This window comes from Piliocolobus tephrosceles, chromosome 6 (assembly GCF_002776525.5).
Source record: "Piliocolobus tephrosceles isolate RC106 chromosome 6, ASM277652v3, whole genome shotgun sequence".
NCBI lineage: Eukaryota > Metazoa > Chordata > Mammalia > Primates > Cercopithecidae > Piliocolobus > Piliocolobus tephrosceles.
Window position 1 is genome coordinate 28,610,035 of NC_045439.1, and position 24,953 is coordinate 28,634,987.

Sequence of the window (24,953 nt, forward strand, 5' to 3'; positions counted from 1 at the left end):
AAAAAAAAAAAAGAAAGTAGGTGTTTATGGGCATTTAAACAGGAATAAGAGACTAAGGTTTCTGGATTAGTTAAAAAACAGGTTACTGTTCTACGAGGCATTTAAAAAAAAGTTGTAACCTTTGGGGTTATCTTTTATACTAGACAAATTATTCGCATCTCTACTGGATAAGATTTTCAAGTTGATGTATGACCAGTCTGTGCCTTTAAATAATTGTCAATAGCAAAGTCAAACAAATGTACATTTCCCTAGATATTAAAAAAAATCCTCTAGGGAGCTGGTTGAACAATGCCCAACACTGCCACACCACACTCTCCTGGCCTCATTTCTAAGTGTTGGATAACATCTCTTAGAGTTGTGTTAGTCTTTCTAGGAACTGAGTTTCCCAGAAGAGAGAAGCCAGCCCCCTCCTACTCAGAGGCACTGAGGAGAAACCTAAGGCCATTACTGGGCACACGACCCTCTCTCCCTTCTATAATACATTATGTGTCTTGCTTAAGAACAGATCATTGTGTCCCTAACACTGCCCCATGCCCTGTGAACGGTGGCATCTGCATAATGACAGACGCATCATCTTTTTAGAATAGTGCATGATAGACACACCTGACAGTAATAACTTAAGCAGACACTTATGGCAGACACAACTGCCTTAACTTCAGAAATATGGGTTGCTAGGTGCAGGTTGCTGAGGACAGGGTACCAAGTGAACGTACTATATAAATGGCATGCTTTTTACAAGTGGTGGTGGTTTTCCTGTCCAGCCTGCCACCACTGAACTGTCTTGTAAGTTCCTCCAAATAAACCATTTGTTTAAATCTATGTTCCATTCACTATCTCTTCTTTGGCCTCTTGAACCTGGTGCCATCCCTACTGAAGTGGACAGAGGTCCAGTATGACAAATAATGATGGCTAACACACTATACCAGGCACCATGCCAGGCACTTCACACTAACGGATTCAGCACTCGCTGCCATCCTCTGCAGTAAACAGGTGAAGGAATCAGGACACAAAATAGAAAGTTTGGTGACTTGGTTGGCAGTTAGTCTAAACCTAGGAGCACTGGCTCCCGAGAACAGGCCTCTATCGCCCCGTTATCCTGCCTCTCCACTCACAGGGAAGCTCTTCCTGAAGACAGACTGCACCAAAGACGTCTGAACACCACCCCACTCCAACCCCAGAAGCTGCCAAATGTTTCATTTAAAAAAATAAAAAAAAGAGTCTCAGTGGGAAATCCAAGACTGTCAGCTAACCAAAACCACACTGTTAACTAAAGCTGCAGTACAGTGCCATTAAGGAAAAAAAAAAAGTCAATGAGAAATCTTTTAATTGTTCCACATAAAAAGAATGTGCCATTGACGATAAGTGATTTCAGTTATTATGCAATGCCTTTATTCTCTAACAGCAGGGAGGGGGAAAAACCAGGAATCTATAAAAAGACTGAGTAAAGAATTAATTTAGTAAATAATATTTAAATCAATGAGTTATTTTTGGACTTTTCTCAAAACTTGAATTGGCTAAAAGTACTTTAATTATTCTATAATTACATGGATTAATTTATTCCCACCCTCAAGAGAGAATCTATTTATGTTCCTGGGGGGGCATCTTAAAAGAAAGGCCAAGATCCCTGAAGGAAACAGGGGGTTGGTGTTACAGGATATTGATAATCACATGAGTAGCCTGATATTAACTATAAGGAGGTTAATCATTCAAACTCTGTCTGCCTTTCCTCCAGTTTCTGCCCAGGCTTTCTGAGGTATAACAGCATGAAAGACTAGACCAGACCTAGAGCTTTGTAAAAAAAAAATACAGGGCCTCACTCTGTAGCCCAGGCTCAAGTGCAGTGGCACCATCATGGCTCACTGCAGCCTCGAACACCTGGGTTCAAATGATCCTCCCACCTTACCCTCCAGAATAACTGGGATTACATGCATGTGCCCCCATGCCCAGTTAATTTATTTTTTTGTAGAGACAAGGTCTCACTATGTTGCCCAGGATGGGATGGTCTCAAACTCCTGGCTTCAACTGATCCTCCCACTTCAGCCCTGTCCAAAGCACTGGGATTACAGGTATGAGCCACTGGTGCTGGCCCTAGAGCATTTTACCATAATCTCCACCCTATCCCCAGGAACCACCTTTGGGATTTGTAAGCCTCAGATTAAAAACAGCTTCCCAGCATGGAGCCCAGTCTTGTCCACGGATGGGGCAATCTTGGACTCACAAACGCTGAGGTGTAGTCTCTGAACGCAAAGGTGCTGGGAACCTCTTTGACCACACATGGTGTCAGGAGAGATAGTGAGGAAGAAAGAAAGGGGCTTGGTGAGGCTGAGGCAGTCAGATGGCTTGAGCCCAGGAGTTGGAGACCAGCCTGGGAAACATAGTGAGCTCCCGTTTCTATAAGAAATACAAAAATTACCTAGGCATGGTGGCATGCACCTGTAGTCCCAGCTACTCCAGAGGCTGGGGTGGGAAGATCACCTGAGCCTGGGGAGATTCAGGCTGCAGTGAGCTGAGATCATGTCACTGCACCCTAGCCTGGGTGAGAGTGAAAACCTATATCAAAAAATAAATAAATAAAAAGAAGAGGCGCTGAGTAAAATCACAGGAAACTGGGAAGTTACTCTAATCTTGGAGCTCCTAGGCACCTAGTGAAAGCTTCTCTAGGTTAGGATTGAAAAGGAACATCACAGAGAGCCATGGCATGGGGTATTTAATGAGTCTCTCTGGCCAGAGAGCCTCCTCAAGTCTCTGTCCAGAGACACTCATTAAAGTTACCCAGATACCAGTGCAGGTGGGAGGGGTCCTAGGGCCTTTCGCTATGGGAAGACACAGAGAAAGGGAGGAAAAGCAGAGACATCTGGCATCTCTGGCCTTGGACAACAACTCCGTCCAAAGAAATACTTTCCTATCTTTCTACCTTACCTGGGTCAATACGAAAAATGGGGAAACGGTTTCTTCAGTATATGTTTCCCATCTTTTGGCACATCATGTACTGCCAGCACCACAGGACCCCACAAAATTCCAAGGGGTGGAATTCAGCATAATTCAACATGTGATGAGCACATATGCTGGGCCTGGCACCGTACCAAGTGTTCTGTTCCAGTCATCAAACGATCCAGTGGGTTACTCGCTTGTATCCCACTTTACAAAAGGAAACTGAGGCTTCAAAAGGGTGAGTAGCTTCACCAAGGTGGCACAGCTTATAAGTAGCAGAGCCAACACCTGAATCCAGGAAGGCCAACTCCACAGCAACACAGTTACCCCTCCTGACACCTTTGCTGTTGAAGAAACAAATGTCCAGGAACTCACCTCATGCACCTGGACCCCTCTAATATCCCCGAGCTCTTTTAAAGATTTGGTCCAAGACGCTATGAAGGGATGGATGATGGAAAAGGATGTTTTCTTTTGGTGATTTTGGTAGAAGGTCTTCATGCCTCTGCAGCTGTTCTGTGTTGGTCTGGGCATCTTCAACCGGAGAGCCAGGCAGGCCCAGTAGGGGAAAAATGACACTGAGCCAAAATGCAAATTGTCCTATTCAACTGGAGGTGGTGAAAGGGGAAAGGTAGAAACTTCGGCGTGGCTTTTACAGTGGGAGCGAGGGGAGGGGGTCCACCATATGCTTAATGGATGACTATTACCCAACTCCAAGTCTTTGTACTCAGAAAATAGAGGTAAGCGGGCAGGAAGGGGAGCGAAGAGGATTCTCAAAGATTCTATGGAGGAAGACACGCCTCTGTGAATCATGACCTCATGAATAAGTAATAGTCACATTATTTTTACAAAACTTCAGTTTGCAAAGTTCACACAATGACCCGATGCAGTAAGTATTGTTATCTCTCCAACTGCATAGATGAGAAAACTCACACTCAGAGGATGTCGCTTACCCAAAGGGCACCGGCCAATACACAATCTCAGGAGCCCTAACTCTGAAACCCTATGCTCTTCCCACCCAGCACCCAAGCTCTATGAAGCCTCGCCCAGCCCCACCCTCTCCCACGCTCTGCTCACACCTCTATTATAGCAAGTGCACTCAGTGCTTGCACATGGTAGCTGCTCAATAAGACATTTGCTAAAAGCAAATGTGAGACCCTTTCACTGCTCCTGCAATGACACGGGATGGAATTAAGAACTACTAGAAGAAGCATAGCAATGGCTTCTGGCTAAGCACGGCAAGTGGAACCCAGGCCACTGACTCCACTCCTTCACAAACCCCACGAAAGCGACTCTAAAAGTAGAAAAGAAGGCAAAGACCTCCACCACAACAAGAAAAGAGTAGAGAGGCAACAACAGAAGGCAAAGTGAGATAAGCAAAATTGTGTTTGCTGCAGGGAGCTACTGAGAAGTGACTCGGCAGGCTAGAAAACATGGACCCCTAAGCCGGCAATAGGAGAGCTTTATAATTATTACTGCTGAGCCTCAAGCAGGCTCAGAAACTGAGGGACCCTGGCACCTCTGAAAATGAGATTTGGGGGGTCTGAAAAAGAAAGATTAACGGAAAGACTTTAAAAGTACCAGCTAAACCCCCAGATCCCCACCCAACCCTGACAGAAGATGGAGACTGACGCTCTGGGAACAGACAGGTTCTGGAGGCTGCACCACACACCAGAAGCACCACCCTGAGGATGGCAGACCGAACCTAAGTCCACATAATGACCACTGAGGAGCTCTGGCACTCTCGCCCCCTGGATCCCATGTCTCTGGGACAGCCAGGCTGGTGTCCCTTCTAAAACCCCATCCCAATCTTCACGGACAGCAGTGTCTGCCCACCAGACCTCCAGTCATCCGTCCCTGCTGCCCCTACACTCCCGTCTCTGTCACCTCTTTCTTGGCTAATTTCACAAAAATTAAATTGAGCCTCAGCCTCGGCAGGATCTTAAACACACACTCACTGAAATCCAATTAACCTTCGATAAAGGTCCGGCAATCAATAGTGGTTCTGTGGCTCGGGGAGGCGCCATCCAGCCCGGGAAAGCGGACTCCTGCACGACCTTTACTTTTAATGAGATCAATGACAGTCATTGTTGCCAGCTCTTAAAGTGACTGGCAAATATGATCACCAGGTCAGGCCCTTGGTAATATCTGCTTCTGGGCTCACAGACACAAACAAATGAGGGCCCCTGCAGGCTGCTGGCTCCCGAGGCCTGTGCTTGCTGGCAGGTGGGCACCCCTGGGCAGGGCTGTCTCAGGCCTGGAGGTACAGATCAGCAGGGTGAGCGCAGATGGCACTCCTGGCAAGGCCTGGGCCCCTGGCTTCATGTTTGAGTATGCGGAGTCCTGAACTTTAGTGAGTGTCTGAACCGCCTGGACAGTTTGTTGAAATGCAGATTCTTGCAAACTTCTACAATCCTTTCCACCCCAGATTTGGATTAGTGAGTTTGCAGTAGGGTCCAGGAATCTGCATTGTTAAATAAGCTCCCCTGGTGATTTCTTTTTTTCCCCTACAGTGATTGTAGAAGAGATTGTTGGTGAACAAGTCTTAGCTCCCACCAAGCTGAAGAATTAACGTTCCTAGTTAGAGCCTAGCTAGTCTAACACCTTCGATAAGCATACTGAGGACCAGAGAGCGGATGTGATTTGCCTAAGGTTATACAGCAACGTACCGGCAGGACAGAGATTGAACCTACCCGTCTTGCCTGCTAAACGGGTGTTTCCCTATCCAAGTCTATTGGGCCGAGTGGGACTGGGATGCTGTAGAGTGAGGAGGCCTCTTCAAAGCGGAGTGAGGCTGATACAACAAGTGGTTGGAGAGGGTCTGGATCCACCCCCACCCACCTCAAGAGGGGTCCCTTCTACAGCCACCTTCCAAGATAGACATCTGCTTATAGCAGCTAAGATGCCACTAGTCACACTACACCCTAGGATTTAGAGTAAGACTTTTGCCCCCTGTCACTCCCCAAGGAATGCTCACAGCCAGGCTGCCCTCAGGAGGGAGTTACTCCAGGGTTGGCTCGCTGAGTACCACAGTCCTAGGGAGACTTTAGAACCTCAGGAGTCTATCTGAAACTTTCAGGATTGTGGAATGTTTCAACACACACACACACACACACGTTCCCCCGTAGTCTTCTACAAGGCCGTGGCTTTGATGTTGGTTGGTAAGAGACATGATAGATTAATTTATTCAGAGTAAGGCCTGTCCCTAATCTACTCCCAACACCATTGATGGTAAGTGACAGTACTTAGAGCACCGTAGTGGCCCATAGCCCACGTGGGGGTTTCTGCGGAAGTAAGTATTTAATAACATCATCTCAGACTGCCAAAGAGCTACCAAGTCATGCAAAGCCTAAAAGCCAGGGACTGGGGATTAAGAAATTAACATAGCGTGGCATTACAAGGATAGACCAATGAAACAAAATAGATTCCAGAAGAGCCCCACATTGATGACGAAGACGTCAGATCCCAAAACTGCATGATTCCATTTATGTGAAGTTCAATAATGGGTGCAGGTCAGCTGTGGTGGCAGAACTCAGAAGAGCATTAGCTCTGGGAGGGCAGTGACTAGAAGGGACATGAGGGAGCTTGCCAGGGGGCTAGAAATGACTTGTAACTTTATCTGAACAGTCATTATATATTATATCCAGATGGAAACTTACTGAGGTATACAATTAAAATTTGTGACCTCAGGTAAGTTATCTTCCCTCTCTGAGTCTCTGATTCTTCATTTGCAAATCTGAGACAATAAGACCTCCCTCTTAAGTTGATAATGCAGACAGCTCCTGGCACATAGAGCCAGGCAGTCAGTAAACATCAATGGTTACAAAAAAGAAAAAAAAAAGTTGGGGAGGTAGGAGAGAAAAAAAACAGCCCAATGACAACAACATTCATCTCACTATCAATTTGGGGTACTTACTTAGCACATGCCAGGCACTGTGCAAAGCACTGTTTGTGCATTAACTCACACAGTCCTCACAAAATCACTTACTTACAGATAGGTATGATAAAACAGAAAAATGTTTATATGAAGTGATCCTTGATGTAAGCAAGAGAGAGAGGTGTTACATTCAGACACTGCCTTGGTGCTGGGCAATGCTTCTCAGTCGGTGCTCCAGCTCCTCTGAGTAGTTAGTTACCAAGTGGCTCCAAGTTCCAGCAGCCCAAGGTATTGGGTTGGTACAAAAATAATTGCAGTTTTCGAATGGCCCGAAATAAAAAACAAAACACATAATTACCTTTGCACCAACCTATAGATCCCTGGCAGGGAAATGGAGAAGGTAGAGGGGCAAGGACTTTGGAGTCATGCAGACCTGAGTTCAAACCCTGGTTCTACCCCTGCTAGCTGTGTGATATGGGGCAAGTTGTTTAACCTCTCTGAGGATTTGCTTTCTCATCTGTAAATGGGTTAATAACATATGCTGCATGGAGATCTGTAATGAGTAGAGATTATGTGCGTCATATGTCTGGCACATATTAATTGCTTATAATTATTATTAGTTATTATTTTTCCCCAAATAACTCTGATATCAGCTTGCCCCATTCTGCATGTCCACAAGAAAACAACTGACATTCTCCCCTAGGTCTGCCTGGTAAGGGCCAATCTAGGGTGTGAGGCTGGTTTATTTACCCGTTCACTGATGTAAGGATGTCTACCAAGGATCTGCTCTGCACAGACCACTGGCTTTATCTACAAGGTATCAAAAGAGCGGGGAGCCAGGAGCAGATGAGACCAGGCCTCAGAGGGCACACCCTGCCCAGCTCCTACTGCCCAGCTCCAGCCTAGCTGGCCCCTCCAGCCAGGCACCGCGCTCAGCCATAAGCAAACAACCACACTAGAGTGCACCTTTCTGTGTTTGCATTTGTTTTGAAAATCAACATTGCCTCTGATTAAATGCCATTACAGCTCTGGACTCACTGGATCCAAAGAGATTAATGGACTTGAGGGTGCTGCTGGAATGAAAATGCTTCCACAGCTGGTAGTAAGTAAATGCCAAGAACCTGGCAGGGGTGAGGCCTCTGGGATATTTCCTGATCAGCAGGCGACAGACCCTATTTCCCTTTAAGGCCATTCAGGAAATGCCAGAGGTGGCCTCCCATCCCATCAAATCCCTTCACCACTGGAACCAAAGACTTTGTATTGTGCTTAAACGCCTCCCACATACCAGCCTAGAAGCCACCAGTGAAGGCAGCAGAGTCAGAAGCCCCTACTTGTGTTACTGGCCAAGTGACCTCAGGAAAGATATTTGCTGTCTCTCAGAACTTTTCACCCCATCTGTAAAACAGAAGGATGAATTATTTTTCTCATCCCTTTCCCTCCAAGCAGCAGAACTCTTCCAGAAAAGCCCAATAGGCAGCTCAGGTATTAGCAAAGCTGCCCTGGGGAAAATAGGGTGGTATCTGTTTCAGTGTAGCCTGCCTATACCCCACACACACCCCAAGGCCCTCGAAAGGGTTACGGAAGCACTGTTCCCTAAGTCAGGGGACAGCAGCTTTCCTAGAAGGCCTGAGCCAGCCACAGCGAACGTTTCCGCCAAGCTCCTGGCAGCAGCTCTGTGCACTTTGATGTGGCCCCTCCTTTGTGGCCTTACAGGAAGAGTGAAATCAGGGAGACCCAGGTTTCAATCCCACCTCTACTAAGCCGTGTGACCTTCTCTCTCTGAGTCTCTGATTCTTTGTCTGCAAAATAGAGACAATGAGACCACCCTCATAAGTTTATTATGGAGAAAAGGGCAGGGAGTTAGGCATGCAATAAACGTTAATGGTGAAAGGAGAAAGAAAGAACAGAGCCCAAAGATAACATAAGGAAATCAACAAGCACCACCCAGCTATTCTTCTGGAACGCTAGCCACACGCCAGGCACTGTGCTCAGCGCTGTTTGTACCCTAACTCACAGTCTTCACGACCCCTCTCGGAGGCAGGTACTGACCCCATTAACAGCGGTCACGTGGCCACCAGGCGGCCTGTGCGACCACCACACTCCCCTACTATCCCCCCGGGCTCATCTGCTGAGCCAAGGTATGGCTTTCTCCCCACTGGGACCATATGCTCACGCTCATCTTTGTGCACTGCCTGTGGACATGGGGAGTGGAATAGAAAAGAGCACTCACAGCCAGGCGCGGTGGCTCACACCTGTAATCCCAGCACTTTGGGAGACCGAGGCAGGCGGATCACCTGAGGTCAGGAGTTCGAGACCAGCCTGACCAATATAGAGAAACCCTGTCTCTGTCTCTACTAAAAGTACAAAATTAGCCAGACATGGTAGTGCACGCCTGTAATCCCAGCTACTTGGGAGGCTGAGGCAGGAGAATCACTTGAACCCAGGAGGCAGAGGCTGCGGTGAGCTGAGATTGTGCCATTGCACTCCAGCCTGGGCAACAAGAGCAAAACTCTGTCTCAGAGGAAAAAAAAAAAGCAAAAAAGCATTCACCTCCACCGAGTGTGGGCCCTTTCCTTCCTTCCTTCCTTCCACCCCAGAGCGCAGTTCTGCACTCCTCAAAACCCTGAAGTAACTCCACAGTGCCTCGAGGTCACACCCCAGACCATTACCTTATCTCCCCACACACCCCAAGGAACCCTGCCCCAGCCCTGCCAAACTTCACCCATTCCCTTCTCCTTCTTGCTAAGCCACTACCTGGAAAATTCCTACTCATCCTGCTGGGGACGCCAACCTGTGGCAGGCCCCAGTGCCTCTTCCTCACTCTCCCTGGGGTTCTGCTCACACCCTCTCGCTGCCTGAGATACAGCAGGAAGGATTTAGATGTGTGTCTGACTCTAATGCTAAGCTCTGGGGACTGGGTCTGGTCCTCCTGTGAGCCCCTATACCTAGCATACAGCAGACACTATTAAAACGATCAATGTCAAGCCTGGCCACATGGCTCACACCTGTAATGCCAGCACTTTGTGAGGCCAAAGTGGGAGGACTGCTTGAGCCCAGGAGTTCCAGATTACAGTGAGCTATGATTGTGCCACTGCATGCCAGTCTGGGCAACAGAGCAAGACCCCGTTTCCAAAAACATAAAAATGAAATTATGAATGTTGTTGAAAAAGTACAACTCCACCCATTCCTGTGGGAGCCTGTGGCAACCAAGAAGCAGAAACTGGGGGACAGGTCCCACCCACTGGCCAGTATTCCCTGGGACAAGGGGGATGGAAAGGGGAGACACACAAAGCCCACCTCTTTTTTCCTGCTCTAGGAGGCTGATGTAGTTGGCTGCTGCTGTTCCCTTTTTGCCTGATCCCTTGAGATCTGGGAAGTGGGAAGGAGAGGGGAGGGCAGAAAGAGGGAAGAGACAACGGACAGGCCCCACAGAGCCAGAAGGATTAAGTCCCACTGATTTTGCATCATTGTTCTCTGTGGCCGCTTAGCTTTGTGGGCCTCAGATGGTGCAAAGGAAAAGCAGGTAATGGCAGAAGGGGCTCAGCATGCCCCTGCAGGCTGCCATGTGCACAGGGTTGGCCTAAATCACCTGAAAGAATCTTTCTTGCTCAAAGTTTATAATTCTCCAGACAATGGGCCCCATTAAAGACAGGGGGGCCAGACTCTGAGGCCTCACCTGGACACACAGGCACTTCCTGGGCAGCCTCGACCAAGCCCACGTTCCCTGGCACAGCAGCACTGAGCTCTTGACCTCACCTCATTGACGTCGATCTTGTTCCTCTCCATGTAGTCTCTGTCATTGACCTGCCCGCCGTCCACAAACTCCATCAGGAGGACCCGCTCCGTGGACAGGTCCCAGTGGATTCGGGGGACCTGGGATAGGAAGGGACAGGTCAGATGGTCTGGGGAGGCTGGGAGTCGGGCAAGGACGACAATGTGGCACAGCGAGCCAGAGAGCAACAGAGGCTCCTCCCAGAGCTAGGGAGAAGAGGCCCAGGAGGGACCTCAGTGTTGACAGTGGGGATGGGACAGCCAGGCCAAGAGGGAGGCCAGCTACTCCACCTCTGCTCAGCAGGCCTCCACCCACTCCTTTAGAGACCGGCTTTGCCGACTCTCCTCAGTGCCTTCTAACACCGTTAAGAGCCAAAACTAAAAATGGGACTTGGGAGGAAAATGTTGGAACGCCTCATACCTGGGCATTGCTATTAAGGATATTTCCTCTCCCCATCCCACCACCGGGCCCACTTCGGGCTCCTCTGCCTCCAATATTTCACCTGGGTAATGGGTGCATTGTATGTACTAAGCAAATGACTGAATTTTGACCAGATGATAAATTTTGTTTCCCATGCCTGTTTCCTGTAGGAAAACATGTTTCCTGGGGCAGACAACATTGGATATTAACCCAACATCTATTCCCAACCCTACTCTTCCCTAGAGATGAAAAAAACAAAATACTGGGGCTAGGTGGGGTGGCTCACACCTGTAATTCCAGCACTTTGGGAGGCCGGGGCAGGTGGATTGCTTGAGCTCAGAAGTTCAAGGCCAGCCTGGGCAACATGGCGAAACCCTGTCTCTACAATAAATACAAAAATTAGCCAGGCATAATGGTGCATGTCTGTGATCCCAGCTTGGGAGGCTGAGGTGGGAGGATCACCGTCAAAGTCACAGTGAGCTGTGACCTTATACATCACACCACTGCACTCCAGCCTGGGCAACACAGCAAGATCCTGTCTGAAAACAAACACAAACAAATAAAAAAAATCTACTTTTCTTGCCTGCTTTATAGTAGGTATGGCCATGTGATACAGTTCTGACTTATGAACATAAACGGAAACCTGCTAGGGGATTCTGGGAAGGTTTTTATTTCCTTCATAAAAAAAAGCGGGGGGGTATTTGCATAGTGCTACTCTTCTTCCATTTCTCTTCCTGCCTTGAAAGTGAACGTGAATGTGAGTGTTGGTGCTATAGCAGCCATCTTGCAACAATGAGGAAAAATAAAAAAAAATTATAAAGAAACTGAGATGCCAGCTCTGATACTGTCAAACCACCAAAACCATGTATCAGTAGGCAACCACTGCAAACCTTCTTGCTATGTGAAGACAACGAATTCTTTTATTTGAGGCATTCTAAATGAGGCTTTCAGTTGCCTACAGACAAATGCATTACTAACATATACTCTCCAACCCTCTCTGACTCTCCCAACACTCAAAAGCCAAAAAGAGAACAGATTTCTCCAGGAGCGGGCAAAAGATTGGAATGCAACCAGACTGCCATATGAGCAAGGGACAGCTACCAGTACCCCCACAGCCAGGAGGGAGGAGTTATTGGGCTTCCAGCATGCCAAGTCTCTCCCAAATTGTGAGGAGTTTATTTCCTCTTACAAATAAAGAAATATGGGCAGCTTTTTCAAATGTTTTGGAGAGTAAGATTTTCCTTTACCCTGACCACCCAAATTCATCTAGCAATAACATAGTGGCCCTCAAGTCACCAGTCCTTAATTCTTAATTAATCCTTAATTCCTGTTCTTAATTCTGCTAATACTGTTGTGTCTTAGACTAACCACTTAACTCCCTTACATCCCAGTCTTCCTCACTGGAAAGCAGAATTGTTTCTGCCCTATCTCAGTAAGGAGCTCTGAGGATAAATGGAGCTGTACATACAAGGGAAATGCTCTAGTTGGAACAAAGTTTCCAAAAGAAAGCAAGGTGTTATTTTGGTTTGCTGCCTGCCTGCGGTTTCTGCCATTTGAAAATCTGGGCCAATAGAGAAATCTGTAAAACTGATACTTTGAACTTAAAATTTAGACTTGCTTGGCATTTTTCAAAAAGTTTCTTTTTAAAAAAGTGAGTGCATGTTTGTTATTGTTGCTTTGTTGGTTTTTTTTTAGAGACAGGGTCTCATTCTGTCACCCAGGCTGGAATGCTGTGGCATCATCATAGCTCACTGCAGCCTCGAACTCCTGGACTCAAGAGATCCTCCTGCCTCAGCCTCCCAAAGTGCTGGGATTACAGGCGTGAGCCACCATGCCCTGCCTGTTGTTTTTGTTCATAGCTTCCAAATGAATGGGACATAGTTTCGGGTTAAATTCTTCCCTTGGGTTTGTTTGGAAACCTATGTTTGACAGTGGGCCCCTAAGGCTCTGGAGACAAGAGGTCAAATCTCTAGCCAGGCCCATCAGAGGCAGCTTAAAAAACAGTGAGGCGCTGGACGCAGTGGCTCACGCCTGTAATCCCAGCACTTTGGGAGGCCAAGGAGGGCAGATCACTGAGGCTGAGGAAGGAGAATCACTTGAACCTGGGAGACGGAGGTTGCAGTGGGAGAAGAGTATGCCACTGTACTCTGGCCACAGTGACAGAGGGAGTGAGACTCCATCTTTTAAAAAAAAAAAAAAAAAAACACACTAGGAAAGAGTCACAGGTGGAAACAGAAAACCCCCAGGCTGGAGCTTCTCTGTGCTTGTGCATCAGGGTCCTGGGTGTACTGGAGTTTCCCCCTCTGGTCTCCCTGCAGACATCACCATTCCAGTCTAACCACAGAATGTGCCCCTTGCTTCTGCTGCTTAAATCTGAAATGACTAAAATATCAAACCTGGGAAACAGTGGAATTTGTCATGGGAGCTTCAGAACCCCAGGTGCCCCTGGACAGACATAACATGGAAATGACTGCAAAATGCCAAACTGCTCCTGCTTAGTTAAAAAAGTGAGCTGCCCCTAAATCACCAGACGGGCAGGAAGACCTGGGGGTGTGGGGTGAAGTGAGCGCCCACATTTCCTGTCCTATGCTTCTTCCGTCAAGGAAGGAAAAAACGAAAAAGAGAAATTTGAAAGAGTCAATAAGCACCCTGCACTCCCCACCCCAACCCCAAGCAAAGCAAAATGAAACTCTAAGAAGCTCATGGCCAGGGTGCTCAGTGGCCCCACCAGCAGGGTCACACCCTGACCATTAGGACCCCTGGGTCCAGGGTCTACCTCTTTGTCACAGAGCAGAGGCCTCCCTCCTGCGGGCTCCTCCAGCCTCCCACACTGATGCCAATCTGGACCCCAAGAAGGAGGGTGCCGATTAGGGAAGGTCCAGCCCAAGACCCTGGGCCTCAGCCTCACAGTCTGGCCCTGACCTCACATTTCTGCTTTGTTTCTATGCTTTGGTCAATGTGCCCACGAAGCAGGCTGTGCCTGGCTTGTCTGAGACAGCGCCCATCATCCTGGGCCCACAGTCCTCCTGGAGCCTGAGTCCAGCACAGCAGAAGGCCTGGAGACCTGGAGTCAGACTGGCATATTTGGAGTGAGGCTGCTGGCTGGAGCCCCAGCTCTGCCATCTAGAAGTTGTGTGACTGTGGGTAAGTTATATAACCTCTCTGAACACCAGTTTCCCCACCAAAAATATGGTGATAATGATTACAGTGGAAGCACGACCCCACCCCTGTCCCCATTTCCTACTACTATGAGCAGAGTACTGGCACTCAACATGGAACTAGACACTAGCAGCTGCTGGAAAAAACATTGATTGCTCTTATGACGGCCACATGGAGTTTCACAGAGGGCTCTGACACACACCAGGGCTGAGAGTTATGCTCTAGACAGTTTACTGGAATTCACATCTTCCCCACAAAGCAGAACCACATGGAGGGGGAACGTGCAGGCTCTGGAGTGGGCTACCTCTATTCCCTGCCCCTTAGTGGTGAGCCCTGTGACCCTGCGCAAAGGGTCGATCGCTCTGGGCCTCAGTCTCCCAGCTGATGATATGGGGCTGGTTATGGCACCTCCCTTGTGAGGCTGTTGTAAGGATTAAAGAGTAATCATACATACAAAGCACGCTGCAAAAAAAAAAAAAAGTTATATATTAATTACTATACATCAGTGGTTCCTAATCTTTGAGACTGATGGGAAGCTATGATACTTCCCAAAAAGCAAGCACATCTCCTCAGGCTTTGTCCATAATTTCTAGAGTCCTGGGCTCCTTACCGCACACAAAGGAACCCTGGCATGGCCCTGCACACCTATCCCCACCTCCACACACACAGAAATGCTCTCATCACTTCCAGTCCCAAACCCTGTGGTTATAAAGCTTCTCCCCTGCCACCTTGTCCCCAGTTGTCCCCCAGGTGAGTCAGAAACCCTACCACTTGTCCTGTTTCCTTCCCCTAGCACATACGCTCTACTGGCAGATCCACTAAGCCTGGCTTTAACCATTCAGCCTAGCTGTCCCTTCACCCTCTCCCAGTCCCCCTGACACCATATTTGCATTCAGTGCTTGTCTGAGGCTGGCAGATTTATAGCACAGGACTGAGGTTCTTAAACCCCACACAAGCACCGGAAGATGCCTCACACACTGAGAGGTAAACTCTTTGCGGAGGCTTAATTATGCACAGATGTTGTGATGGGGAGCCCGTGTGCAAAAGCAATCTATCTCCAGTTCTAGAGCTGAACTGGGTTCACAGTGCAAAATTCACTTCCCCCTTGTTATGTGTTCAGGGAAAATTAATTACTCAAGAGCCTTAATTCCACCACTGTCTTAGGAAGGGTATGCAAGTTTTGGAAACAGCAGGTCAAATTGGTATATTCATTATTTACCCATTTGGCATCCTCATCTGAAAACTGTGTGTGTTATTATTGCATGTCTTGGTCTGGCACTTGCCAGTTGGCCCCAGCCAGGGGACAATTTTGCTGTTTCCATGGGAACAGTGGAGGAGATGGTTCTGTCTGGCTCACATAGTTCTGGCTCTGAGGGGCACCCCTGCCGGTAAAAGGCAGCAGAGTATCCTGAGAGGAGGACCACACTTGAAGTCAGAAAATCTGGGATGTTGCCCTAGCTCCTCTACTTAAACTGTCCTCTGCAATATGGGCTGATGCCTGCTGGAGGGACTCAACACCACAGTACCTGCAGAGTGTTCAATGCAGCAGCTCCTGATGAAGAGGAGATACTCAATATATATCGCCTATAGTCAATACTTTTTAGAAGCACTCACCGGAGCCCTTTATCCTGAGTAGAATTACATACTTCCTGTTGGGAATACACAGAAACACAGACGAATGCCTGTCACGGTGCTAACAAACATGCACTACAACAACACATTGCTGTGTCTGTCCCTCCACTAGATGAGAAGTTTTCCAGAGCAGGGTCAAACCCCAGCTCCCAGTACAGCAACAAGCTCAGGAATAAAAGAAATGGGATAAGCAAGTAGAAGCATGTCTTAGACTCTATAGCATTAAATTAATTAGTTAACATTATCACTTGTCTAAAAGAGCCAAGTTTTCACTGAACTGGTGGTGTGAGCTCCAAGGTTGGGGCAATGACACCAGACCTAGGCTGCACTCCTGGATTTATGCACACAAGAGGGTCTGTACATCCACACGTACGATGGCAGCCAACAAAATGCCAGTCAAGCATATTGGGAGAATGGAGACAGACCCGACCCTCACCACACCCAGTTAAACTTCTTCTTGGGCTCTATCTTCCTCCACAATCAGTGTGTCAAGACACCGCACTGATCACCACAGCTGTGGTTCTTCTTCCTGTGGATTCTCAAGTGGTTAGAATAGACACATCTTCAGTCGCTCCATCCCTGTTAGTCAATCAGGAGAGCAAAAGCATAAACACTTCCTCCATTTCTCATGACGTCTTCAAAAGCCACAAGGACACCTTAGTCAAGAACAATAGTGTCCCCTCTCCCTGATCCAATGTTCTGAGCCATCCTCCCCAAGAATAGCACGGCTTGACTGTTGGCTCTGGAACCTGCACATGGAGCTGCTGAGGGCTTGGTGACCCCTCTCCTGCATTCCCCAGGCCTGCTGAAGAAGAGAGAAGGGTGATCTCTCCTAGAGTTGGAAGCCAAGCTCAGTGTAGACAACCAGAAGAGCCCTCCAAGCCCTGCACTGCTGGGAAAAGGGGGGTAACCCTGTGTAAACAGGCACACACCTCAGGAAGGACAAATGTGTTGGAAGAACACGGTGTGACATACATCTCTCTCCCCAGTTCCTGTGTGCCCTGAGAGAACATCAGGACGGTCCTTAAAGACCAGTTCCGGCTGGGCGCAGTGGCTCACGCCTGTAATCCCAGCACTTTGGGAGGCCGAGGCAGGTGGATCATTTGAGGTCAGGAGTTTGAGACCAGCCTGGCCAAAATGGTAAAACCCTGCCTCTACTAAAAATACAAAAATTAGTCAGGTGTGGTGGCACACACCTGTAGTCCTAGCTACTCGGTAGGCTGAGACAGGGGAATCGCTTGAACCTGGGAGGTGGAGGTTGCAGTGAGCAGAGATTGCGCCACTGCACTCCAGCCTGGGTGACAGAGTGAGACTTTGTCTCAAAAAATTAATAATAATAAAATTAATTAAAAAAAAAAAAAGGACCAGCTCCAGGACCAGGCATAGTGGTTCATACCTGTAATCTCAGCACTTGGGAGGCCAAGGCGGGCAAATCACTTGAGGTCGGGAGTTCAAGACTAGCCTGACAACATGGGGAAACCCCATCTCTACTAAAAAAAAAAAAAAAAAAATACAAATATTAGTCAGGCATGGTGGCACATGCCTATAATCCCAGCTACTTGGGAGGCTGAGACAGGAGAATCACTTGAACCCAGGAGGTGGAGACTGCACTGAGCTGAGATCATGCCACTGCACTCCAGCCTGGGCAACAAAGCGAGACTCTGTCTCAAAAAAAAAAAAAAAACACCAACTCCAGTGCCAACTTCTCCACAGAGCCTGCCCTGACCCAGTAGGCCATGGGAGTCCCTGCTTCTGAATCCTCAGAACACGTAGAAGCCGTACTTCTCATGGGGCACTGACAGCTGTGACTTCATATTATCTGATACTGTTTCCCACATTAAGTGTCTCTTACTACATAGAACAGTTCTGCTATAATACTTGTTTTGAAAACACAAATTTATTCCAATGCAATTGATGTGTTAGGGAACAGTTTGATCATAATGCAGATTTTGGATGTGCTTATGTTGTACTATCATCTGCGAGAAACACTGGAATGCAGAAAGCTGCATCCAGCAGAGCCGTGCCACATTGGAATACACAAAACAAACACACCTCGACATCGCTGCGAGTCGGTGAGTCACCCACATCTGGCCTTACAACTTTCTGTCCCATTTCTTTTCTTTGCTTTTTTTTTTTTGTTGTTGTTGTTGTTGTTGTTCCTTGATATGGAGTCTCACTCTGTTGCCCAGGCTGGAGTGCAATGGCACGATCTTGGCTCACTACAACCTTTGCCTCCTGGGTCCAAGCGATTCTCCTGTCTCAGCCTCCCGAGTAGCCGAGATTACAGGAGTGCACCACCATGCCCGGCTACTTTTCGTATTTTTAGAGACAGGGTTTCACCATGTTGGCCAGGTTGGTCTCGATTTCCTCACCTCAGGTGATCCGCCCACCTCCGCCTCCCAAAGTACTGGGATTACTGTCATCAGCCACCATGCCTGGCCTCTGTCCCATTTCAAAGGACTCCTCCCATCATCTCACAAAACTAACAAGCAGCAACCCTTCTGATGCCCACTTCCACAGCAGGCTCAAGGTAAAGTGCCATGTGTATTGTGGTCTTATGTATTTCTTAGCCATTTAACATATGTAAAACTATGTTACTGGTTTTTATTCATTCTTATCTTCTTTTCTTTTCTATATTACTGTATTACTGATGAATTTTTTTTCTTTTTTTCTGAGACGGAGTTTCACTCCTGTTGCCCAGATCTGAATGCAGTGGCGTGATCTCAGCTCACTGCAACCTCCACCTCCTGGGTTCAAGCGATTCTCTTGCTTCAGCCTCCCGAGCAGCTGGGATTATAGACACATGCCACCACGCCAGCCAAATTTTTATATTTTTAGTAGAGACGGGGTTTCACCATGTTGGCCAGGCTGGTCTCGATTTCCTCACCTCAGGTGATCCACCTGCCTCTACCTCGCAAAGTGCTGGGATTACAGGCGTGAGCCACTGTGCCCGGCCACTAATGAATTTTTTTGAGTGTTGTGCCCCTAACTCTATTTTCCCCATAAGCTCTGTGGTTTCTGTTGTGTGATTTTGCATAACTGAAGTATTTCTAGAAACACATACGTTTTGTTACAGCAGAACCAACTGTAAAAGCCGAGGTAAAACACGTGTTTAAAACAGTCCCAGCGTAGAGCAGTGTTAGCTATCAGCGTCGCCAATATCATCATCACCCCACGCCTCACGGAGGCAGAGACCACAGCATATAGGTTCTTGGCTAGGGCTCAGCGTCTTGCAGTTGTCGTTTATTCAATAAACATCTGTTTAATTGACTAATGGGTCAACAATCACTTGATATTCCTTTGCAAATTGCCTTCAAGGGATTTAATGCACATCACCAGTGACAAATCATTCATCCTCAGTAAGAGGACTCAGGAAGAAGATGTCCCAATTATGTCATGAAAGAGATACTCCAGGCAGGGACCCACGTACCACCACACTCTTCCACCAGACCGCCATGGCCCCCATTGCCTCGTCCCGCCTACCTTCAAGAAGTCAAAATGCTTGAGCATCTGGGACACCTTCTCAGCATTCCTCCCTTCATTGAGGAAATCCAGCTCCAAAGGCAGGTTCTTCTTGGCTTCATCCACAAGCCACATAAACTCAAACTCTGGGAATAGCTGCTTCACAGCCAGAATGAGCACCTGAAATCCAACAAGCACCCTAGTCACGGGGTGGGCCCACAGCACACACCAAGCGACATTCCCTACCTTCCTGCCTGGTTCTCCTCTGGAGTACGGGAAACTCCTCCCCTGAGGCCCATCCCTCCTCTGAATTCCAGGAGGGAAACATAGTAGGACCCTGCTCTCCCATAAGCTCGATACTCTGCACCAAGTCCAAGATGATGATAGCTCAACAGCCAGCATGGGTAACCATGACTACCATTTGCTGAGGGTTCCCCTCGTGTCCAGCACTAACTAAGCACTTATTTTTTATTTTATTTTTTAAGTTCTGGGATATGTGTGCAGGATGTGCAGGCTTGTTTCATAGGTAAAAGTGTGCCACAGTGGTTTGCTGCACCTATCAACCCATCACCTAGGTATTAAGCCTGGCGTGTATTAGCTCTTTTTCCTAATGCTCTCCCCCACACCCCAACCCTTGCCCAACAGGCCCCAGGTACGTGTTGTTGCCCTCCCTATGTCCATGTGTTCTCATTGTTCAGCTCCCACTTGTAAGGTGGAACAAGCGGTGTTTGGGTTTTTTTGTTCCTGCATTAGTTTGCTGAGGATAATGGCTTCCAGCTTCATCCATGTCCCTGCAAAGGACATGATCTCATTCCTTTTTATGGCTGCACAGTACTCCATGGTGTATATCTACCAAATTTTCTTTATCCAGTCTCTCACTGGTGGGCATTTGGGTTGATCCCACATCTTTGCTATTATGAATAGTGAACTAAGCACTTTACTTACTACTAAACTTAATTCTTGCAACAACTCTGGGAGGCACACAGATACACATCTTATCATCCATTTTCTATTGTTGTTTAGACAAGCTGTCACACTGTAGCCAAGACTGGAGTGCAGTGGCGTGATCACAGTTCACCACAACCTTGACTTCCAAGGCTCAAGTGATCCTCCCACCTCAGCCTCCTGAGTGGCTGGGATTACAGGTGTGCATCACCACGCCCAGCAAATTTTTAAAGTTTTTTTTGTAGAGACAGGGTCTCACTATGTTGCCCAGGTTGGTCTCAAGCTCCTATCTTCAAGCAGCCTTCCTGCCTCAGCCTACCAAAGTGCTATCCCATTTTACAGATGAGGAATCTGAGACTCTGAGGGGTTATATGATTTTCCCAAAATTTTCCCAGCAAGGAATCACCTAGCTAAAATTCCCCTTGGGAATTCCACAGCCAACTCCACAGCCCTTGCTCTGAAGCACTTAGCTCAACTGCTCCTGTGGCTGCTCCCCGACCTGTTCCTCATGGTCTGTTCACAAAGCACTGGAAGGGTGCTGCAAATGTAACTGTCACTACTTTATTTCTTAAGTTGAATGTTTGGTGCTTGAACATTTATAATACTATTTTCTATACTTTCTGTACATCTAAAATATTTCATAATAAAAAACTAAATTGGAATAAGAAAACACGGCTAGATCAGACAAGAGGAGAAAGAGAGAAGGAATATGACCACCTGGATGAAAAGCTTAGGTTTTTGGCAATTTGGCTCCACTGTGGATTCTTGAGTGATGACATGATAAGAGGGGGTTTTAGAAGATTTATCCGGCATTCAGGGGTCAGTTTAATGACATGAAATTAAAGAAGGGCCCAGTGATCTATGCATAGCATACCACAGCCCCCTCCATGGGCAGGGACTCAATCCTAAGGCTGCCCCACCACCAGGGCTCTGGATTTGAGATGGGTGCCCAAGTTCCTGGATGATGGCTCTGTAGTGGGTGAGCAAGGGTGATACCAGGGACATAGGAGGTGTTCCAGTATTCTGGGAGGGAAACAGAAGGGCCCTGATCTCCCATAAGCTCTCCTGCTGGCATTCAAAGCCAGGCCTGGGGAGAAGACTGACTGATTGACCCAGTAATTCTTAGTATAAATGACAGTCCGAGTTATCTGAGAACAACCATCTCTAACCCTGGCTACAGCAGATGGCAATAAGAACTAACAAGCTGTGGGCCTGTTGGTACCAAAAGACCTTCCCCTTCCCATCTTTCCAGAAAGACTTACTGAGCCCTAGATAAAAGCCTTGTCTCATGCTTCTTTTTGCCCTGTTCTATGATATTTTGCTCAATGCTGTTGGCAAAAGAAATCAATCTAAAGCCAGACTATTAACTACAAGGCATTTACAGCTTTGTTTTCAAGCCCTGTGTCCTGGGTGATGTACCAGATGCCATTCCAAAAAGAATCATCACACAGTGTTATCATGCTCAATTTCTACCAAAACTTCTTTTAATTACATTTGGCTGTAGTTTAATTTCTTTTGAGTTTTGTCTGGTCTTTCATGGGCTAGACCTATGACCTTATGATAATTGATTTAGTTTATGTTTTGTTTGTATCACGCAAGACTAGAAGGGAGAGGGGGCAACAGAGAGGCCCAGACTGTATGCCTCAAGCCCTGGCACCTGGGCACCGCAGCCTCCAGACATCACATCCCATCACAGTGCCCTCAGATGGCCCTTGGCAGTGACCAAAGCAGAGGCAGAGCAAGTGAACAGGAAAAAGAAGAGATTCCCCCAGGCCCACGTGGAGGCCAGTCATGCCATCTAAGTCACCTGAATTCTACCTTTCTGGGCTCGGAATTCAGGCAAGAAAAGCTCTCCAGCATTTTGCTCCAATCTAAACTCCAGAGGGTATCACCCGAGAGGGGCAAGGAAAGGGGCCACAATGAGGCTTTCTCATTTCTTCAATCAATATTTACTGACTACCCTCTAGGCAATTGCCACGGACCAGACGTGGATACGCACAGAGAGCTACCTGTAGCCCAGTGAGGTCTCTACTTGAGGGTGAAGCTTCTGGCCAAACAATAATTCCTCATCATTTATTGTATGGTCACTGTTTTTTGTGAAATTTTTAATTATCATTGATATCCAAGCAGCACTAAAAGGCACATTAAAGATTTTCCAGTTACTAATCAGTTACATAATTAGTCTTTATTAATACTATTCATTATTATTAACACTTGATAATACCTGACATCATTAATCATAAGCAGTCAATTTTATTAACTAATAGTAATTGCTAGTAACTAAATAGTAAGCTAACTCGTAACACAGAAAACTTTACATTGCTCATCGAACTGGTTTCCTGTGGGTTGTGGGTCACTTCCTTGGTTACTTTAAAATGAAGGGGGTTCTTTGAATAGAAGTCAGTGGTTCTCAGATTTATGCAATGTCACCATCCCCTTTATAGGAGCTCACCAATTTTAAAACTTGATACCAGCTACAAAGCGCAGAAAATGAACATACATAATTTTGCACATAATTCAGGGGGTTCACCAACCCCTTGAAATTCAGTGGGTGGGGAGGGGGTCAGGTTAAGAGTCGTCGGGTTCAAGTAGTTTGGGCTGCTGCCGTTTTAGACTTTTCTTGGCTGAAGAAAGTAACATAAAACTCAGTTTCACCGTCTGGTTTCATTCAACTCTGTTCTTAAATGAATCTACTTAGCCTACCTTAAGCAGATTCATTTCAATTTTTCTTTTTGACAACACATGCAATCAACTAAAATAAAACAGATGTTGTTATCAATTTGACTTTCTGATTTTTCTCCCAAAATGCATCTTCTCCATAAAATTCTTCTAACAACCAATGTTTCCACCAGTGCCTACCAGCTACTCAACACTCTGCAGATGTTTATTGAATACTCACATGAATGAATGAATGAGTAAATGAATGAAGAAATGAATATTTCAAAGATTTTGTCTGCTTTTCTGAGATAATTATATGTTCACATGTGTTATCCAAAGAAAATGAGTTTTTCTGTTTCTGAGGCTTTAGTGGAAAGAGCCATAACTTCCGAATTTGGGGGAATCATAATTTCAGAAAGCCTGAGAGTTCTCTACTTGATCTGGAACCTTATGAATCAATCAAGGTATATTCAAAAATTAATGCTTCCTTCAAGGTAAAATAATGAAACTATCTTCCTATAGGGTCATTGGCTTGCAGGAGGAAAAATCAATCATGGGCCACACAGAAATAAAATGGAAAAAATGAAGAGTCACACATAAGTTTGAAAACTAGTGAATGGGCCAGGCGTGGTGGCTCACACCTGTAGTCCCACCACTTTGGGAGGCCAAGACGGGCAGATCACTTGAAGTCAGGAGTTCAAGACCAGCCTGGCCAACACAGGGAAACCCCATCTCTACTAAAAATATAAAAATTAGCCAGGTGTAGTGGCATGTGCCTGTAATCCGAGCTACTCAGGAGGCTGAAGCAGGAGAATCACTTGAACCCAGGAGGCGGTGTTTGCAGTGAGCCTACGTCATGCCACTGCACTCCAGCCTGGGCAATAAATAGAGAAAGACTCCATCTCAAAAAATAAAAAATAAAATAAAATAAAACCAAGAAAAGAAAAGAAAAATAAAACAACTGACTGTTATTTAAAATAGCAAAAGAGAAGGGGAATTATCATTATTTAGTTCCTACTACACTCCAGGCACTGTGCTACGAACACTTTACACACACACTTTCATTTAATCCTTTTCTTGCCAATTTTACATAGTAGAAAACAGGAATTGTCAAAACAAAATCTGACCTGGGCTTTTCTTGTTCATTCTTTATGCAGCCCTGCCTCATGCAACACAACGCAACGACACAGGACAATACAATAGGAAGCTCAAGATAAGGCAGAGAAGGAGCTTTGTAAACTGTAAAATGCAACTGGAAATGCAAGTTACTGTTATCAAGTTATTGTACATTATAAAAGAAATAATGTTCTATGGGAAAACAGCACACTAAATAGAATGCCTGTACCGATCCAAACTGGTAAAAATGAACGTTCAACAAGAGTCGAAAATCAATTCAGAGTGATGTAAATAGCTTGCCATTCACAGGGTTTATCTTTGTTCTGATAAGTTATTAAAGTACACACTTTTTAGAAAACAGATTTATAGGGTGAAGTTTCCTTGGGTGGCCCACATCTCTGGATACTTTTTAATATATATTTTAAAAAATAAAATCGCTGCTGGATTCTGTGCCGACGCAAACATTGCCTAGCCACCCACTGCTCAACCAACACATTTAGTAAGGAAACAAGATGAGGCTGGGTGCCGTGGCTCACGCCTGTAATCCCAGCACTTTGGGAGGCCGAGGCAGATGGATCACCTGAGGTCAGGGGTTTAAGACCAGCCTGGCCAACATGGCAAAACCCCGTCTCTACTAAAAATACAAAAATTAGCCAGGTGTGCTGGCAGGCACCTGTAATCCCAGCTACTTGGGAGGCTAAGGTAGGAGAATCACCTGAAGCCAGGCAGTGGAGGTTGCAGTGAGCTGAGATCGCACCACTGCACTCCAGCTTGGGCGACAGAGTGAGACTCTGTCAAAACAAACAAACAAACAAACAAACAAACAAACAAGATGGTAGACAAAATGCACTGAAAATGCTGCTCAGAAAAAGTCAAAAACATGACTGCCGTGGGTTTTTACTTTTTGAGACCCTTGACCCTTGAGATGGGCCAGATGACATCAAGCAATAGATGAGATTTATTGCTGAGGCCAAAGAGCCCACC

The 24,953-nt window shown here is 46.7% G+C and overlaps 1 protein-coding gene across 5 annotated transcripts in view; it reads right to left on the minus strand.

The window, feature by feature from the left end:
- The window catches only part of ADCK1 (aarF domain containing kinase 1), a 133,426-nt gene that overhangs the window by 19,690 nt on the left and 88,783 nt on the right, over nucleotides 1–24,953 (minus strand). For 4 of the 5 annotated variants that reach the window (XM_031935748.1, XM_023184993.3, XM_023185001.3 and 1 more), the window contains 2 exons: nucleotides 19,272–19,430; nucleotides 10,562–10,678 (listed from right to left, as the gene is read on the minus strand). In XM_031935748.1, coding sequence (XP_031791608.1) covers nucleotides 10,562–10,678; nucleotides 19,272–19,430 — 276 coding nt within the window. The remainder of the gene's footprint in view (nucleotides 1–10,561; nucleotides 10,679–19,271; nucleotides 19,431–24,953) is intronic. The other variant, XM_023185011.3, reaches the window with a different exon arrangement.